The sequence below is a fragment of the Musca vetustissima genome, unplaced genomic scaffold (assembly GCF_032173495.1).
Source record: "Musca vetustissima isolate MV318-11 ecotype Yass unplaced genomic scaffold, APGP_CSIRO_Mvet_v1 utg900, whole genome shotgun sequence".
NCBI lineage: Eukaryota > Metazoa > Arthropoda > Insecta > Diptera > Muscidae > Musca > Musca vetustissima.
The window spans coordinates 513,226-533,152 of record NW_026885828.1 but is presented as its reverse complement, the minus strand read 5'-3'; the positions used below and the strand labels follow the sequence as shown (position 1 = coordinate 533,152).

Below are 19,927 nucleotides of genomic sequence, written 5' to 3'. Positions count from 1 at the left end.
TAGTGTTTATTTTTACCTTTCTTACAGGTTTTTGTTTTTCTCTGTTCTGCAAGCCAACACTAAGCGATAAAAACAGGTTGAAACATTTTCAGTTGTTTCAGGAACTTTGAACGATTAAGAACCTCCTAAAAGCGAATTCATTATGGAATCTTAGGAAACGTGCTAACATTTGTTTGCCAATATGTATGTGTGTGTGTGTGTGTGTGCACACGAGTGTTTGTATATTTATTCTCAGTTTGAGTGCTAGCGCAACAATGAAGGATAATGAAAGTAATGTCAACATTAAATACCAATGACAGCAAACGATTTCCATGTGGCGCCTTTGTCTCCAGGCACACTTCCGCTTTATTCAATATCTCTGCATCTATATGTGTGTGTGTATGTGTAAATATGAATCTAGTGTTGATGAATGAAATATAAAAATCTTAGAAATGTGTCTGTAGTAAATTTAATAACGATTTGTAATATATTTTAAAATATAAAAGTAAACCAACGCGAAGACAAACAACATGGGGTGAGTATTTTATTTATTTTGAAATAACACAATATTCAAAATACCAAAACGTTCACGCAATATTCGATACTGACCCAAACTAAAGGGCGAATGATGGTCGACAAGAATCGAAAAAAATATATATTCCGTATCCATATTCATCAAAGCGGATGCGTAGTTGATCTGTTTTGGCTAGACCAAGTCTCCAACTAATTTTTTTAAACGGAGTTGACTCCGAAATAATCTTCAAAGACATTGTATACACCCTTAACTCTCTAGCCTTGCTCCTCTGAATATAGTTCTTGGTTCCTAAAATTGTATAAAGTCCCACAGAACTTCTTGATCTTTGAAATATATGTGGGTGGGTTTTTACTCACTTTTTTAATTTTGCAGGAAAAATCACTTCGATGGAACCATTGGCCCCCTGCGTACGCCCCTATACTGAAAACTTTGTTTTAAATTAATCAACACAATATTACTTCTTCATTTTTCTAATTTCAAAATAACAAAGTAGCAATAGGCTCTAATTGTCATACAACAGAAATATAACAAATTTAAAAAGTATTATTAAAATATATCTGAATCAATCATGGCGGAACCAGATTATGAAGAATTTTCTTCATATCGCAATTTTGTAAGTTATATCATTGCCTTCCACTCTACCATCGCAAATAAGTTTCACTCACCCCATTTCCAGTTAAGCTGTTCCAATGTCAATGATTTGCAATATGAAGATCGTTGTGAATATGTGCTTGGCACCGCCGAATGTCTGGACAAGGGATATTTTATCAACTACATTAAACTTCTGTACTGTTCGTTACAACCATCAACGGATTCACAACAGAATTGGTTTCTCATTCTGCTGATGAGTATGTGTGTAATAATGTTCGTGATTTTGGGAACAACGGCAGATAAATTGTGAGTTTAGATTTCATCTCTCAGAGATTCCAATTCTAATGTCACGTGACAGTTTTTGTCCCGCCCTAGAAGTCATGTCCAAAATCATGGGTATGAGCGAACATTTGGCCGGTGTAACTCTATTGGCTTTTGGCAATGGTTCACCGGATTTATTTACCAATTTGGCCGGAGCCAAGGGATCAACTTCCACGTTGTTTTCAAATATGCTGGGTTCATCGATTTATGTCACGGCATTTATTGGCGGTGTCATATGTCTGATACGCTCCTTTCGCATTGATGGCAGTAATATTTTAAGGGATACATCATTCTTTATTTTGGGTATTTTGTACATTGATTACGTAATGAAAGATGGTTATGTTACCACATGGGAATCGATTTGTAAGTAAAGATGCCATACAATTATTCCCACAGTAATATTCATTATCTGTCACAAGGTTTAATTCTTATTTATGTTGCCTACCTGATTGCCATAATTTTGGATCAATATCTCTTGAAACGCCAGGTTCTATGTAAGCCCAATAAAATAAAAATAAGTTTTCCATTTCATGAAATTTTCTTTTTGATAGGCATGGAGGTCATGGCTCAAAGCGGGAATTTAAGTGGTACCCTACAAAATTTTATTTTATTTTCTATACATTTTTAATCAAAATCTGATCACCCACTCTAGCTGAAGCCTATAAAAGATATTCAAAATTGCGTCAGGAAGCCAATATTGATATTGTACATCGACTGTCTCACACTTCTGTGGATATTGAAGGAACGAGGCATGGTTTCGATTATACCGCTCAGTCGGACGCCAATGGAAATTTATGGCAACAATTTATGAATTCCTTAAAACCTTTCGAAATTGAAGAATGGTGTTCTTCAAATGGCTGTCAAAAGGCAATATTGTGTTTTAAAGTCCCCATAGTATGTTCATTGCAGTTTTTCCTACCCATAGTCAACTATGAGGAGGAACGCCATGGATGGTCGAAATTATTGAATTGTCTGCAAATTATCATATCGCCAATAATTATGTTCATTTTAATATGTAAGTTTTACTACTTTCTTTTAACATACATAAAATTGAGTTAGCTTCTAATGAGATCGACGCTTAGTCTCATCACAAGTGGGTCAGAAATATTAGGAAATATGGCATTGGATTATATTAAAGCTAATGTAAAATTTGTTCATAGAAATTTCCTTATATTAAAATTTTAGGACTTTATATAATTTTAAATAATTTAGATTTTATCTATTTCAAATAGATCACACCCAGACATATTATTCAGTTCACTTTTACTTCCATTATGAAATTTAAAAGACAAAATGTAAACAGAGTGAAAATAATATTCATCCAAACTTGACCCGTTGTGTTAAATCTACTTTACGATCCTCTGGAACATATCTGAATCGTCACATATCTGGCAGTCGATCACACCCCAAGCGACACTCTTTTCATTGGAAATGGACAATTTTGTTATAAAATGTATTTGGAACATGCAAATATACATTTGAACGATGCATCACATATGTTTCCAACAAAGGTATAGGGGGTCGTATTACTATTGCCGTAATGTATACGTTACGTGGGACATGAGCTAATTTATATTAAAATATTGGAACGATATTTTTTACAATAATTGGGGCTTCATTGTAAATCCCTCTTGTTCAATTTCTAAATATCCCTTTTTCAGACTTAATATGGTATATCGTTAGCTAAAATGCAAAAAGGCGTAACTAACAAAAAATTGAAAATTGACTTTTTCAATGAATATTGTGAATGGTAATAAACTACATGTGTTGACAAAGTTTTACACGTCTGCGGTCAAAAAAGGAGCTTACAAGTGGGTTTATTTGATAAATGCAAACAAAAAAAAAATTCAAAAGTTTTTTGTTAAAAAAAATTATAGTCTATTATTCGTATACTACAGTTTTTTGCTTCTCCTACACAATTATGCTTTTGTTAGTTACGCCTTTTTGCATTTTAGCTAACGATATACATTTTTATTTCTTAGGTGGTTCTCCATGTTGGAAATTTTGTCTATATAGCTTAGCTATCACAATACCCCTAAGTGTATTTTGTTTTATGCATACTCGAACAGATGAACCTCCAAAATTTCATGCGGTATTATATTACAATCTAAAATTTTTGCTTGCACTACTAATAAAATTTTGCCTGATTAGCTTTTTGCTCTACTCTCAGCTGTGGGGTCAATGTGTACCATCTATTCTTGTGCTGCTGAAACTGTTGAGATTTTATATGTTTTGGGTTTGATATTGGATTGCAGTAATTCCTTTTTGGGTTGTACACTCTTGGCCTGGGGTAATGGTGTGGGCGATTTGATATCAGATGCCACATTGGCATTTCATGGTTATCCCAGAATGGCATTTGCAGCGTCAATTGGTGGGCCGTTTTTCAGTAAGTTGCTATAAATTAACTATTGTGAAAGATAATAGAAACTACTGACATTTTAGATACCCTCCTGGGCATTGGTTGTGTTATGCTGTTAAAGAATTTGTATGGCCAGACGGGTTATGAACCAGTGAGTTTGGTATTTATTTAAAAATCAACAAAATAATTGCAATTCTTTTAATTTCAATTAAGCTTCCCTCCGGACCTTTGGGTGAGAATTGTTTTGTTTTCCTATTGCTGATACTATTTGCAACCCTTCTATGGTCAATTACCACCAATTTCCACATTCGTCGTTGCATCGGTATCTTCAATATTCTTTTGTATGGTTTATTTTTCCTCTACACCGTCTTGGGAGAGTGTGAGGTGATACAAACTTATGCCGAAATAAGTCAATATGGCACCGAATAATGACCCAGAAATTGAACTTTGTATTGATAGTATTTATTATTCATTTACTTATTTTTTTCTTTATTTATACACATGTACGTATTGTTGTTGTCGTTATCATTGGTAATTAATATTCGTTTGCTGTGTTTTGTTCTAATTTCCCTAAACAAAAATGTCATTGGCCTACAAAATATAATAGAGTAATAGAAAACAAAATAGTTTTATGTTCTTTTATTAGTACTTGGAATAAATGAGGAAAACTATTTAAAGAAACTAACATCAATGAATTGACTTTTATTTATCGATATTGGGATAATTGATTGAAATGTTAAGATGACTAGGTACATATTTCCGTTAGATGAAAAGGAGGAAGGAGAAGAATTTTGTTGAAAGCTTAAATCATTCGTTATAAATTTACAATGGGAACCGGTTTTCCATATACACATAATTAGACTTAACACTTTACTTACACTTAATAAACCCTTTGTGTCCCGAATTTGTTTCCGTGGCTATAGAACTATTTTCTGTGTACATATTTAATGTGACTATCTTAAATACGATATGAACAAACGTTGACGTCGCTACATCCCTGCATTCGGGAGATACAGCACCCTCTTTCTGAAAAATAAAAGTCCAATATCAAGAAAAACAAATGCAATATCGACGAACAATATTTTGGAGGGTACAATTCGTACATTCCGAATACGAAGTGATTTAAATAATTTGTACTATATACGCTAATCGGTACTGTACACATGTTTGCACTCATCTATATATTGAAAAGCATACAACTTGACCAAAAATTTAAAATTTTAAAATTTTTCATTTCTCTTAAAAATACTAATCAAAAAAATATTGTTTGGCCATAAAGGGTTAAATAATCAATCAGGGTGCACTTTTTAAGAGTCGTCGTTTACCAAAACTAGGCATACCCATGGTATAGATAGAGGAACAGCAAACATAATGAATAACCAGATACCCAGTTAAACGAATCTTTTTATAGACCCCCTAGCCTCATTGCCCAAAAAACGGCATCAACCAACATTATGCTTCCTTTCTAATCGAAACAAACGAAAATTGGTTCTCCATAAGCCATGTTGCCCAGACATTCTTTAATGGAATATGGGCTTACCACCAATGGTGATCCGGTGTCCAACTTCCCTCTTGCCCCTCCCCCACAACAATTATGTACAACAATTGTTAATTCATATGATTGCATTCGCACTTAAGTGATTAACAATGAATTGGATGTCTTGACTTTATTTATGGCACAATTCTTGGGATATGACTGACCTTGATTTTTTTTCTTTTGCTATGTAAACGTAACTGACCCGCCGCCAGTCATCCTGTTTGTGTTTTAATGCGAGAATTCATAAAACAAAAAACAAAACACCACAGTTAAAAAAGAAGGTAGAACGAACATATGAAAAGCATGTCATTGCCACACACAGTGGCACGCATTGTATAGCTCGGTGTGCTGGAGCATGTTAGCCACCTTTCACCCACACCAAAGCCTAGAATTTCTCCATGCCTGGGTCAATGATTATCAACTGACCCCTATTATACTACACTTTTATTTTCGCAGTTTGGTTTTTTTCCTAAAATAAAAACAGTTCAACCAAGAAGGACAATGATGAATGGTGTTTTTCCCCTACTTCTTCTTCAAAGAATGTTTCATACGGTTAACAACAACAACAACAGCAGCAAAAACCCAAACCAAGACCATTTGATTTGTGCAAAACTCATTGCGTGCCAAGCGAATATTTAATGAGAAACCATCATTTATTTTGAACCGTAATCTGTTTCTCTTTTTTTCGACTTCTTTTTCTTCAGGAACAGGAATAAAGAAAGCATAGCTGAAGTAGCGACTGAGAGAATTGTGATTGTTTTTTTTTTTTTGTGAAAAATTTACAGTTGTGATTCTTTCTTTATTTTCTTTTTGGTTTATTTTTTGTAGCCGGAAATATGTATATCGCCAACGCATAGCGATAGTCGCTTAATAAAATCCTCGCAACGTAATAAATAACCGTAAATGAAACAATTTCAATTTCGTCCATGTCTTCCAGTGAATTTTGCTAGCTAACAAGGTCAGCATGTCAGACATTGTAATCAATTACAGTTAATTGGCAAATGTCAATCAGTTGATTAAGGAAGTAAAATATTAAGGCAAAGGCAAAATAAAAACTTGGATTTATTTCATGGTCAACGGAAATGAAGAAACAAGTAAAAACAAGGAGGCGTTGTGTGAGGTAATAATTTTGATTGTTTCTTTTCGAATTAGAAATATTAAAAAAAAAGTAGAGAACGCGTAGAACGTTATCAATACGTTGATGGGTTTTTGTCGCAGATATATCCTACGATCATGGCATAATTATACAAGGTAGTCTCATGCAGTCATATGTTTTCAATTTTTTCATAAATTTGCCTTTGACAGTACTCAGCTTTCGAAATAGGAATGAAAAAAATCTTCCTTCGAAATTTACGCATACCCAATGTTCAGTGGCAAAAATTGCCAAATAATGTATATTTATAAGAATTTTCATGTTCCCCGCCTCTAAAATTTATAAATATAAGATGTAACTACTACCATGAAAATTAAAAGGCGTTTTCTCGAAAAGGGCATGTGATCGGCACACAAGGTTACTAAAATCCATGATCCCATCAGTGCCAAAATGTAATATTTTATTTATAGGAGTGATGCGGAAGATCGAACATGTATTGTATTTTACCTATGTTTTGTAAAACTAGCAGGACGAATGGGCCAATACAGTCAATTTTCGATCAAACTCTTTTTAGCTTCCGATGTTATTACATTTTTTGGCGACGTGCATAATGTATAGATATGTCTAATGTCTGGGCAAGAGTTTTTTTAATTATGGGGTTTTTTATATCTCAGACTTTCTCCTCAACTTTTGCCAGCTTACATTTACCATGACTATACATAACAATGTGATACAAAACAACAACAAAAATTGATTCAGGGGTTCTAACGCACCAAGTTGTTGGAGTCCCTGGACCACGAAAATACCTTTGTTTTTTTCGGGTCAAACGTTAACTGAACTGTGGTTTAATTGTCATAGGCAAACATCCATGATTAGTCTCCAGTTTTGAGATAATCTGGATCGTCATGACGGAGTTTAAAAGCTCCTGAGCGATTTCCATGCGAAATTATTTTTGCTAAAAATTTAAAATGCCAAAAATTAACTTCCAATCCCAAATGGCTGATAAAATTGTATTTAATAAGGTGTATGCATGAATTACAACAACTAATTATATTACAATAACAACATTTGGTCTGCTACCGTACTGCAATAATCTAATAGATTTTACTATTTTCTTCGATATCATAAAGGAAAAATCGTTATCGTAGTAAAAAGTAGTCGATTCGTGCAGTACTGGGACAGACCAATTATTGAAAAAATATTAAAAATGACACGATTTAAAATACATCTCTTATTTTTTTTGGTATGTTTTGGAACCAATTTAGAATAAGTTCATTGAAAATATGATTTGAAGTGAAGACCCTAATATATTCTGACAATTTATTTTACAAAAAAAAGTCTGTATATTAGGTCATCTAGTAAGGTCAACTAATAACTATATTTTTTGTCAAAATATATCCAATTAAAAAAATACACAAAATGTTTATTAAATGTAGTGAAAAAACAATTATTTATTAAAATAAAATCAGGGCTATGTTTAAATCTTGTTGTGCGCGTTCAAAAAATACATAACATTGTGTATTTCCAAAAATTCGCCTGCTGGATGATCTGATATTTGGGCCATGCAAAAAAAAAATAAAAAAACAGTCTGATTGCCACTTACACCTTATATAAATACACCTTGTGTGTCTGATATCGCCTATCTGTTATAACATACATGTGTACTAACATAACTTGAAATACGTAATTCGGGAAATGGTAAAAATAGCTTCATCAGACCTTAAGATGATGAATCTAAAATCATTATTACAAGAAGTTATAAACATAATACAACTCCGTTAACATTGAATGGGCCATAAAAATATGGTAGCTACCTAACAAAATTCTAACTTCAAATCACGTAGATGTACCCACATTTGTTTTTATATTCACATTTCATGCTTATTTGGCAATTTCATTGATTCAAATCACAAGTAACGCACTTATTTCGGTATCGAAAAAAACTACTTCCTGTTTCTGATTTAAGATTAGATTTTTGCAAATGAATAAAAGCAATTCATTCGTACCCTTTTCTACATTTAGTGGAACACTACACGTTTCCTGGTCTTTACCAACTATACCAATTAATTTGTTGTCCCAAACATAAAAGCAGTGAAAGAGGAACCCGAAATACGTTTTTGTCCAGTCACATAGCTGTGCAAAATACTTTGTTGTTTTTTTTTTTTTGCTTACTTACTTTTTACTGCCGCTGCTACTTAATAGTCAAAACGCGTTGTTCTGTAAAGGTGTTAATATTCTACAATGTTATTTACCTTCAACTATTCTCACACCTATGCACCAAGCAACACAAGGAAACCAAATCCGATGGATATCTAATCCCCTTCAGTTTTATTACAAAGCAAGAGAAAGTTACATGCATAGAATTGCACAGTAGGTCGTAATAAATTAACAAATATAAATTTAATTGGATAGAGTAGACTTTATATGGCATAAATATATTATTCTATTATTATTTTATTTAAATTTTAGTGCTTGCAACAGATCAAATAAATATTTCCAATACTCGAACACATAACTTGACAATACTTTAAAAAATGCATAAAGAAATAAAAATATAAATTTTGGAAAAGAGCCATCAAACAACATCGGTGTAAGGAGGGGAAATAATTTCAGAAACCTTAAGCGGGAAACACATACCAGAATTCAGGTCTGGCCTGACTTAAGTTGACTTTGTATGAAATGCCATTTTATAAATTGCATTTATATTGCCAATATAAATTAGCCTAAAATCTACTACAAAAAATACCCAAAAACACTGTAGCCCATAACTCATAACACAACTACTATTAGAACTTCGATTTATTAACTCACCATGGCAAACAATTTACAGTGGAGCCAATAAATTTTGGAAATAATTTATTAACTGGCAAGGCCAAATATAGGGTAAAACTTTACTTGTAGTCTACGAAACTCATAGACATGAATGAGGGTTAGAATACATCTAATATATATATATTAGCTGAGCTTTACCAAATATTCTACAGAGTAGACTTCACTACATTCGACACCTTTTCCATGCCTAATTGTTTACTAAATTTAGTGCTAAGCAACATCATAACAACTTGTAACATATCAAAATGTGTGAGTAAACACACACACCTACATCGATGTAACCGTGAACTAAGTCACCACAGACACAATTGTATACGACAAGGTGGCTGTATAGGAACTGCGATTACTAAGCCAACATTGTTATTATGTGTTCCAAACGAAGTAATATCAACGACATGAATGTAGGAAGGCATTCATGTCGTCCGTCCGTCTGTCTGTCTGTCTTTCATTCAACTCATTCATAGACAGATGAGGAAGTGTACGAAGGTCGTTCGGAAAGTCCGAACGATGAACTTTTTACCATCCACAATATAGACAACTTGATGTTCCCTTTTTTTCATGAAAAGGGAACATTATTTATATCTTCTCTGCATATGGTACTTTACACAAATATTAAATAGAAATAGTGTTTTTTATAGACCCAATAGTAACCCTATAGGTCTATCGACCTGAACTCCAATAGCAACCTCATTCTTCAACCCCATTCTTCTGCACCTGAAAAATATAAATCTCTGATTAATAATTTTTCTATTAAAAAATTTTCGTGCATTCATTTTATAAAAATAAGTTTGCTTCTTTTCCTTTTTAATGTTCAAAAAAGTAATTCCCTTAACTTTCACAAGCAATTATTGTTTCCCTTTCCGAACATTTCCCATCGACCCTCGTGGCAGTGCAGTTCGTGTACCCATATTTGTACATGAAATGGCAAAAGACATGCAAAAAATTCCTTCATATTGAATAGGAAGAATTGTAAGAAAACATTGAAGTGATTTTTATTGCCATGTCCCGAGCGTTCACAGTTGGTTGAGGGAATACCACCACAAAGTGGAAACTAAAAGTTCAGTTGTTCTTGAACTTTGCAAATAGTTAGACGGCATTAGACGAGACCATATTGAAGCAACAAGGATCATTTTCATTTATGTTAGATTGCAATTTTACGTTTGTTTTTTTTTTCTTAACTTAGCAATGAAATAATTTACTTTTTATTCAATTTCTATCTGCAGATACAGTTTTGAAAGCGATCGTTTATCTATTTCTGAGCCGAATTTGGCAGGTGAGCTAACAACCAAAACATCTCTAGAAGCTTTATCTACATCCATAAATGCATTACTTTATTTGTCAGTTTCCAGAAAACACAGTGATCGATTCACCATTAAACACCCACACGAATACATTTGTGTGGACCAATTGAAATTCTACCGAAGGCGAAATCCACCGGAATTTTTAACCAAAAGCCAACTGTGTCTTTCCCACCCTCTTGCCTCGAGTAATGAGAAAGATCTTCCACCAGCAGAACGAACATTGAATACGGAATATCGCATTCATTTCCAGCATTTACCACTGGCAAAACGAACACAGTCCCTAAGGCGTGCTACATCATTACGCCTGGAAGGTTTAATGCCCTTCAATAGATCAGAGCATCAGGATCGATATCTTTGGTTTACACCAGAAGACTGGAGAAGGTTAGTCAATGTGTATTGAGTTAAATTCCCCCAAATCCCAATCAAAATTTCCTTCAACAGTTGTCGTTCATTTCCCATGCGAAAGCCTGAAAGTCTCCGATTAGTTGGACCCTTTGAAATGGAACCAGAATATCGTTCTTCGTACATAACCTATCCCATGGTAGATCGTGCCACAAAAATACTACCCCGTGAAATGTTTCGTATACATTCACCGCCAAAGCCCAAGGTAGTCGAGAATACTAGTCCCGACGAAATCGAAATAATACACAAACTAAAGGAAGATAAGCAACAACGAGAGCGTGCCGCGGAACAGCAACAGGAATGTCATTTACAAAAACGTGCGGTTACCGATGAAAAAGACCCCAAAGTTTCTCCATCAGAATATAAACGACAATTTGTCCCACCATCAGCCAGTGAAAAGGCTCACTCCATACCTCAAATGAGCCATATCAAAATGCAGGGTAACTTCCAGGCCATACCCGAATATCAGGATAATTTCAAAATGTATGCTAACTACAGCAAACCGGAAGCCATACGAAAGGCGGACAACTTACGCATGTCCGGCTCTGAAATTCAAATGACAAATGAAAACGAGAACGTTTTGCCAGAATATCGAGCAAAATTCCACCAACCTCCAAGGGGTATCGAAAAGGAAAAGCCTCTCAAGACAGAGGATCATCTGAGGCCGAATGGACAATTTTCAAAAGATGTGCCAGAATACTACGAGAGCTTCCGTGATCCCCAGGTCAAACAAGTGCCCGAGAAAGGGAAATGTCGTGAGCCATATCTACACTTGAAGGGAAAGCTGGAATTCAATCCGGAATATAGAAACACCTATGTGGATTTTCCCCGTTCAAGGCCAGTTGTAACAAAACCAACTTCCAGTTTTCGTTTGCCCACCTCCAATACCAACATGACCACAAAGTCCACCCCAAAACCCAAACGTCCCAGTCCAAGTCCCTCGAGATTCAATGAGGAAGATGAGATTTTGAAACCAATACCAAGTATCATAGAACCCGATGCTGAATTCACACAGTCTCCCGAATACAGAAAGGCTTGTTATCAATATCAATTACGAGAGAGATCTCCGACACAAAAAGCCATACCCGAAATGCCCGTCAAGGATGCAAAGAAATTAATTCGTAATGATCGAAAATCCCCTATACCACATGCAAAGGCGGCCAGTACGAGTACTAATTATCGGCAACGTAGAACTTCCATATTGGATTCTCAGTCCTCTTCGCCTGGTATGGAAAATATGACCCAAATAAGATATAAACCTGCACGATTTGGTCGTCGAGCTGGCGATTCGGCACTAAGAAATGCTGAAAATTGTCGCTCCAATACCTCGATAATAGAGGGAAATCCTAAATATACATTAACCCAACGTAAAGATGCTGCCTATAATGCGGAAAATATTCACGATTCATTTGTAGTATTAGATCCGAAACCTAGTAAACTTGCCCACTGGATATAAACAAAAACAATAGTTTTTTAAGATAAAATATTCACACTGAAAAAATAAAATAGATATTTCAAAAGAAACTGCCACCTGATAATGAAATAAAATTATCTTTGAATGATTCTTCTGGACTTGTTATTATTTATACATGACTGAATGAAAAATATTTTTAATGAAAGGGATATTTCTAGAGCCATAGCAAAATCTGATGCTAAATGTTGCGGGGTGATAAATTGCAACAAAATCAAATAAAAATTTAAAATGCCAACCAACTACCAACAATAAGCAAGCTAATCAAAGTGTCAATCAGTGTATTGTATTCGCTGTAGGAATAAAAAATGGTCTTCAATCGTTGTAAGCCTTTTATAGACTTCAGAAAAAATATTACGTTACTGACCTTTTGCGAATTAGCCGTCCGAGCTACTATAATACTCACTAATGGCTTTCATTCACCAAAACGAATGTCTCACGCCCCCAAATTTTTATATTATAATATTCAACTCCAGAAAAGCACATACCCCTCCCCAATATTTTGTTGCACAGTGTAATATTCGACAACTGAAATTCGCTCCGCTAAATTTCAAAATTAATTTACAATGAAAACCGAAACTTTAAAGTATTCCTCAACCAATTTAAACCCTTTTTACGTTTATCAATTATATCGAAATTTCAATACATTAATATCTACAGTTAGACCCCGATTGACGGTCTGGATGGGTTTAATGTGAAAGTATACACCGTTAAGTCCAAGATGTCTGAGTGTTTGAGTTTCACCTGTTTGTGTTATCAGATAATGGCAAAAAAATTGTGTATTGTGCTGACAAGTGTGGTAGTTCTCTGGCACAGGGAAAACGTGAGCGCAAAAATTATCGCTTAAAGAAGAGAATTCTACCTTGGTCATTCGTTCTCTCTGAAATGTCTGAAATTCTCAATTCTCAAACATAGATATCATATCTAAGATGCGTCCTACGATAAGAAGACCCAAACAAATTGGCCAGAATGGTGTATCGGTGTAAACAAAAGACCAAACTGCCTTCACACCCAATGCTATCTTATCAGTTTTTAGCGCTTTTGAAGAGAGCATGGGAGCACCAGTTAACCAATATTTTTACTCCAGAATATTGACTCATAGCGCCAATGTGTTTAGTTATTTCGACAATTTCGCAACGTTAACATGAGCTAGTAATTGGAAAACTATCGAAACGCATGACGTCCTCATAGACAGATGTAAATATAGAAAACTAAGGATGGATCCACCAGCAGCAACATGTAATCCTCCACATCATATATTAGGCTACACAATACGATCGCGAACGCGTATTTATGTGTCCTACATTATACCAAACATTCTCGAATTATTAGTCTATATAGCCCAAATTACGGGTGACTGTGCCGTGAGTTACCAGCATTTTAAGTCACATCAAGCCGATTTTGGTTGGGCCACTGCCTGCCTGATATGGGTACCGCCGGTGTTTTGTTTCATTATAGTTTTGTGTTCCAAGTCACAGTGGGAGGAGCCGAAAAGAAATGGAACGTGCGTTAAATTTGTATGCCAACAATTGGTGCAGATGATCTTCTTCCCCTTTTTTGTTATTTATCGGTAAGTTCACAATGAAAGCGGAGATAGCAAAACTAAAAAAAAACAACCACAACAAGCGAATTAGTTATTATCCCAACAGCCGAAATTTACTTCCGTTAATGTTCGTCAAAAAAGATAAGAGGGTATCTTAAGGTATTTGTAATTTGCCAGACATATTATTTTTTAATGGACTGTAAATTTGTTCCAACATCTATGTGTACATATATATTGTACCTTTGGACCGGTACTTCCCAAAGTAAGAATGTTATTTACAAAGAAAAAAGTAAAGAACTGTAAGAAAATCCACTTTGTCATCGATTGCATCAATCAAATTCCCAGAAGTTCTAGACAATGGAAAATATATATTACATCCCCCAATGAGAGTCAATTTGGGCAAATAGTTATAAAGGGGCAATTCCAAAAAAAAAAAAAATTAACCTATATTGACAATTGAAAATGTGTATGGAAATGAGTGGTGGCCTCCCTAGGGAGACTACGTCAAAATGTGCAGCCAAATTAAAAATGTTTGCGGGAATATCTTCAACTGAGATGCAAGAAAACGAAAATACATCAAATTAGGTGTTTTCGGAACAAATACCAAAATGTAGGGAAACCAATTAATCTCCTTCTTCAATTCTCCACAGATTCTCAAAAAGTGTTTTTTGGTCCATAGAGGCTTTGTTTCACGACGATGATGATAAGGAACGAATGCTGTGTCTGGAAAGGGCAGAGGAATGCTCAACATTTCAACTGTATCGCCTGATACAGGCCTATGGACAATCAGCACCACAGATAATTCTGCAACTGTACCACATGTTGACCCAGGATTTGTTTCGAAATTTCCAAACAAGTAAGGACATTAAACTATTTTTTGAATTTCCAAAAAATGAATTTAAATTACTTTGCTTCTATTTTCCAGCAAATGCTCAAGCTATTAGTTTAGTATTTTCTGCCATAGACTTAGCCTCGATAACCACAACGTATCAGCGTTTTGAAAGCCAAAAACAGGTGGGACGACATTATCCCTGGTCAACACCAGAACAAAAACAAAAGAAACAACAACTGCTCGAGACAAATCGTTGTCTGCAAGAAGAATGTTTACGCAAGAAAAGAGAATCGGAACGTTCGCTAAATAAATTTCCCGAATCGGATAAAATTATGGCAAATTTCAAGGCCAGATTATCAAGTCAACCGATCATCACAAATAATGCCATCGTACCCCAAAACTCACTTGGCAATTTAAGTGCAGAAAGTGTAGAAAATATCTCTGAGCCCATAACCCACACTGTTCAGGTACACGGTTATGATGAGACTGACAATGAAACTGGTGTCGAAAATAGCAATGACGAAACTGCCCTATTAAATGTTCCCGAGGATCACAATAAAACCGACGATGACAAACTTCAATTAAGTCCCAGTTTCCATTTGAAACCCATTAAATTGCGTTCCTCCATTACGCCAACAATTCTAGAGGAATGCGACGAAGTGCCCAACAGTCCAGCACCACTGCCGCCCATAAAAACTACACATTTCCATCGAGACACAGTAGGCGCACCACAACTGCGTAGTCAGACCTCTACACAGAGCAGCAGTGAGGGCTACAAAAGACGTTCTCGTCCCTTCTCCCAATTAGAAACATTTAAGGATATGTTGCTGGTAAATGCTCAACTGTATATTAAAGAGAAGGTACCAAGGCCACCTAAAATGCTAATCAAGCGGGTCGATGCAGCACAAAAACCCGGCAGTACACCACCACAAACCCCAAGAACACCCAAAGATGTTGTTGACTTTTTCCTACCACGTCCCACAAAGGTGGTCAATGGCATCGAACAAGATGATTTTGCTGGAAAGACTATAGCGTTTTTTGGTTGGATTGCGTTTATCACCATGCGTATGCTGTCGCTCTCCACCTTTTGTGTCTTCTTTCCCAAAGCGTTCTTAATAATTATGGGAGTTCACTACTTGCTGATGTTGGCTGCCCTATATTTGGAGTCACGCTTTAAGGGGAAGCTCAACAGGACTTTATTTTATTTTCTTCTAGCCTACGTTTATATTTTTGTTTTATTGGAATTTCGTATAAAATTCAAACACATTCGCGCCTGGTTTGTGGCGTATTTCCTTTTAACAATGGCCGAAAATCTAACGATGACAATGATTTGGTATGCTCGAGAGGAATTCGAGTCCTGGTGGTTTGGTTTCATCTTTGAGGGCATTATTTACAGTGGAATACTTTTTGTGGCCACAATTCTGGTATACTATTGGATATTGAAGCCGAAGGATGTATTGCTATTGGTGGAAGAAGATCAGCAACAGCACCAACAGTCAACGAATAATGAACAAAATACGAATACAAATGTTTAGAATAAGACGATATTTTTATTCAATTGTTACGAATAAAGACTCCATAATAGATTACGATAAAACGATTCTTAAGAGTTGGTATTTGAATACATATAGTATGTGTTATACATAGTATTATTATTGCAAGAGAAATAAGAAAATTAAACAACTAATGTTTCAGTCCAATAAAATGGGATTTTTAATTTTCGGGGTTAATATAAGTTACGGTATTCGAAATAATAAAGGCTACAATTATTTTATAAAATTGGAAAATTGAAATTTTCACACACAAGAAATTTTTCTATAGCGTAAAAATTCGTCGTTCCCCAACTTAGTCTCCACCCCCTACCACAATTCAATATAAATTACCATGGATTTGTAAAGTATTATAGGCATGGTAACAATTATTTTCAAATTAGAAATATAACAAACTTTAGCAGGCAACAGTTTATTTGTTTGAAAACTCTCGGAAAGGAAACATTGTTTATTAGAGATATCAGCTTAATTCAAATCCGGAAAATATGTGTGAACAATATGCGGAAATTTCTAGTGAAACGAAGGATAATTATAAACGGCCAAAACTAAAAAAGGCAGCTGGTGGGATATCTTGGATTATTGAATTGCATTCGTAAATTTCTCGATTGTTTTATATTTTTCAGTTACACGAAGCCAACGTTTTGAACAATTTTTATGGCAAGAAATTTACGACGAATATATCCGCCACAATGAAAGGCTAGCCAATGGTGACGATGATAAGGCCACCACTGAATATTTTGATGAATTCTGTAAGGATATGCCACCAGAGGATATGGAAGCAAAAGAGGCAATTATCAATCGTTATCCCTTGTATTGCACAACGGCAATTACCTTGTGGAACAATGATGGAGATATTACGAAAGATTTTAAAAAACGTTATTCTATTACCAGACCTGTGGCAGAAAATACAGAACAATTTGGTTGATTACAAATGAAATAATCAAAACGCCTTTTTGTTATAATATTTCAATTTGGGTCGATTTTTATCGTAATAAGGGAATAATGTTTTAGTGCAAATATAAGTATTTCCACTAAAACATTCGCTACTTCAATGTAGATTAAAAAACAATTTCTTACAGAGCATTAGTCAAAAATGAGTAATTTTGGCACAAACAAAAACAAAGATGCTCGATTTAATAGGTCTAAAATGAGGATAGATAAACTTCTGCAAGAAATTGAAATCTTATAAACCCATTTCGTATCTTTGTTGTATTTGTCGAGCAGTCTGTTCCAATAATTTTAAACAAATTTCGGAATATGTATTAAGTATTAACCATCAGCTAATAAAAATAATCTCCATGGTTGATAGTAAGGGTCAATTTCTGCAACCCACAATTAAGGATGCGTTTTTAAATACTATTAAAAATTAAAAAAAGTGAAGGCACGTGAAGTTGACTTGACTTGTAGAAAAAAATACAAATTTCAGCAATTTTTAATGGATTTTTATACCCTCAACCTTATGGCTAATAAGGTTGTATACACTTTGATACAGTGAAAATGCGCCTCATCGAAATATTGGTTCTAGACCCCATGGGCCTGGGGGGCACCCCTTCACAACCCCCCTCCCCCCCGAAATGAATTTTTTTTCACAGTAAATTTATGTTTGCAACAGCGAATTTCTTAATTTTGTACTACCGTAGATTGTTGCAGTAGGGGAACAGACCAATTGTAGACTAATCCTAGAAGTAGTAGTGTGGCTACCTCTATACCATTTTCAACAGACCGCCTGGTCATGGCAAAATCTCTCAGAACTTCATTCCGAGTAAAAAGAACTCAACATGCCGACAGCTCCCGTTTCCATACAAAATTAGTAGACAAGGCCACACATTTCCACTTCGAGTATTCCTAATTAATATTATATAGAAATATAAAGTACGATTACATTGTACCGGATTTCGTTAACCCATTGGGTTTCAATTGTCAATTCCATTGTATACATGTCAAATAGATCCTCATAGAGTAGGTTAACAGGGAAAAAAGTTCTAATGTAAATGCCGTTATATAGGACTTTAAAAAAAAAACAAACTTACCATTTTTACAATAAATCCAAACTTTAGATGAGAATTTTTTGCCTTTGAAGAAACGAAATATTAAACTATTTTTATTTATTTTTTTATTTTATTTTATTTATTTAATTTTTAAAATAAATATTTTTTTTTTTTTTTGTTTAAACACTTTCCTTTCATATTAACTCACTCGTTTCACAAACACACATATTGCTTTTTTATTTATTCTTAATAATCTACCACGACCGAATGATATGACAATGTACTAATTGTTATTCGAACATATTACACCGCACTATTATCGTTTCAATCATATTGAAAGCTATTCTCACTCACTCGCACATCCGTTTAATGATATTGGTCTAATTAGATTTTTTAATGTTTACGGGAAAGCGGACTCCGACCTTTTTTTTCGAAACGTGGCATTTTTAATTAATTCCCGGCACAAATTACAATAATAATAATTACATTCACTTTTAAAAAATCATAGCTGCGTGTTCAATATTGGTTATTACACTCCAATTCTTATTTTCTCTTTCTTTCTCAAGCTCTCTTCTACTCGTTTTTGTTGATCAAATTGTAACAGGTACACATCTCCTTTGAATGTCATCAACTAGGAAATTTTATAATTTATTTCATACCATGAAACGTCTACGTTAAGCCGAATTTAATTTTTGTAACCCGCACATAAACTATTTGAATTCCCTTTCATTAGGTACGTTTATATTTATATTTAATACCATTATCCAGTCCATTTCACTTGCATGTGACCAATGACTCCTCTTCTTCTTCTTACTTTAGCAGAAACAAAACACCAGATGCAACAAACAAAAGCTAAGGCGGCAAAGTCATTGTCAAACAGGCACACACACATTACTTTACATTTGCAGTAGTGACCTTTTTGCATTATGCATTTCATTGTGACGGCCCTTTCTTTACATGCATTTATTTGTTGAAACTTCATCTCGACAACACTAATTTATATAATACCACAACCCGAAATCGTTTTTCTTCGCAATACACTATTTTTCTTAACAAAAACACGTGCGCGTTATCCGTAAATAATTAATTTTATTTCACCAAATTACATTTCACAAACTTTTCCTTGTCGATCTTTTTGCAAAATGAACCGTTAGTCTAAACAGTATTGCCATAGTGAAATAATTTTACCAAACGGAATACCGGTTTTAGAGTACGCGTAACCGAGTAATTACTACTTTGTCAACAAAACAAAAAACTTAATATATTTAATTTAACATATTTTTATAATTTTATAGATTATTATATAATTGTTGTTGTTTTTTTATTTCTAACAAAATAATGCAATAACCTGCCACCACTTTGAGTTTTTCTTTATCGACTTCGACTTTTATACTTTTCAATACAAACAATCGATTAATCGAAAACATAGCTACATACTAGAGTTTTTTTTCATTCTCGTTTCTTTTTTAAAAAGGAACTAGTTCCTTAATGTAGTTCCTTTGAACTATGTAATTACTTCATAATTAAGAGTCGAACCATCTGTACATGGCATTAGACTTTTCAATACAAAAAGTCGATTAATCGAAAGTCGAT

The 19,927-nt window shown here is 34.5% G+C and overlaps 4 protein-coding genes across 4 annotated transcripts; all 4 read left to right on the top strand.

The window, feature by feature from the left end:
• The first annotated feature begins 1,085 nt into the window (after positions 1 to 1,085).
• LOC133333094 (mitochondrial sodium/calcium exchanger protein-like) lies at positions 1,086 to 4,242 on the top strand. Its single transcript, XM_061541426.1, has 9 exons — positions 1,086 to 1,127; positions 1,191 to 1,411; positions 1,464 to 1,789; positions 1,846 to 1,920; positions 2,079 to 2,441; positions 3,409 to 3,518; positions 3,578 to 3,812; positions 3,869 to 3,936; positions 3,999 to 4,242. The coding sequence occupies exons 2-9, from the start codon at positions 1,359 to 1,361 to the stop codon at positions 4,212 to 4,214; spliced, it is 1,446 nt and encodes a 481-aa protein (XP_061397410.1). The 5' UTR covers positions 1,086 to 1,127; positions 1,191 to 1,358; the 3' UTR covers positions 4,215 to 4,242.
• A 2,162-nt stretch (positions 4,243 to 6,404) lies between these two features.
• LOC133333093 (uncharacterized) lies at positions 6,405 to 12,406 on the top strand. The gene is made up of 4 exons (XM_061541425.1): positions 6,405 to 6,442; positions 10,471 to 10,520; positions 10,590 to 10,929; positions 10,990 to 12,406. The coding sequence occupies exons 1-4, from the start codon at positions 6,405 to 6,407 to the stop codon at positions 12,404 to 12,406; spliced, it is 1,845 nt and encodes a 614-aa protein (XP_061397409.1).
• A 1,232-nt stretch (positions 12,407 to 13,638) lies between these two features.
• On the top strand, positions 13,639 to 16,331 carry LOC133333092 (uncharacterized). The gene is made up of 3 exons (XM_061541424.1): positions 13,639 to 13,991; positions 14,615 to 14,820; positions 14,890 to 16,331. Exons 1-3 carry the CDS (start codon positions 13,639 to 13,641, stop codon positions 16,329 to 16,331), a joined length of 2,001 nt encoding a protein of 666 aa, XP_061397408.1.
• A 634-nt stretch (positions 16,332 to 16,965) lies between these two features.
• Positions 16,966 to 17,271, top strand: LOC133333091 (uncharacterized; the record flags this gene model as incomplete). Its single annotated transcript, XM_061541422.1, has 1 exon — positions 16,966 to 17,271. A coding segment is annotated over one exon (306 nt), but the record flags the coding sequence as incomplete, so codon positions are not given.
• Positions 17,272 to 19,927: the final 2,656 nt, after the last annotated feature.

Excerpts from the sequence above, each read along its gene's own strand:
- LOC133333094 (XM_061541426.1), top strand. The coding sequence starts at position 1,359 with ATGAGTATGTGTGTAATAATGTTCGTGATTTTGGGAACAACGGCAGAT. Across the intron at positions 1,921-2,078 it reads CTTGAAACGCCAGGTTCTAT|CTGAAGCCTATAAAAGATAT; the intron begins GTAAGCCCAATA and ends CACCCACTCTAG. Across the intron at positions 2,442-3,408 it reads AATTATGTTCATTTTAATAT|GTGGTTCTCCATGTTGGAAA; the intron begins GTAAGTTTTACT and ends TTTATTTCTTAG.
- LOC133333093 (XM_061541425.1), top strand. The coding sequence starts at position 6,405 with ATGAAGAAACAAGTAAAAACAAGGAGGCGTTGTGTGAG. Across the intron at positions 6,443-10,470 it reads ACAAGGAGGCGTTGTGTGAG|ATACAGTTTTGAAAGCGATC; the intron begins GTAATAATTTTG and ends TTCTATCTGCAG. Across the intron at positions 10,521-10,589 it reads TTCTGAGCCGAATTTGGCAG|TTTCCAGAAAACACAGTGAT; the intron begins GTGAGCTAACAA and ends TTTATTTGTCAG.
- LOC133333092 (XM_061541424.1), top strand. The coding sequence starts at position 13,639 with ATGGATCCACCAGCAGCAACATGTAATCCTCCACATCATATATTAGGC. Across the intron at positions 13,992-14,614 it reads CCCTTTTTTGTTATTTATCG|ATTCTCAAAAAGTGTTTTTT; the intron begins GTAAGTTCACAA and ends AATTCTCCACAG. Across the intron at positions 14,821-14,889 it reads GTTTCGAAATTTCCAAACAA|CAAATGCTCAAGCTATTAGT; the intron begins GTAAGGACATTA and ends TCTATTTTCCAG.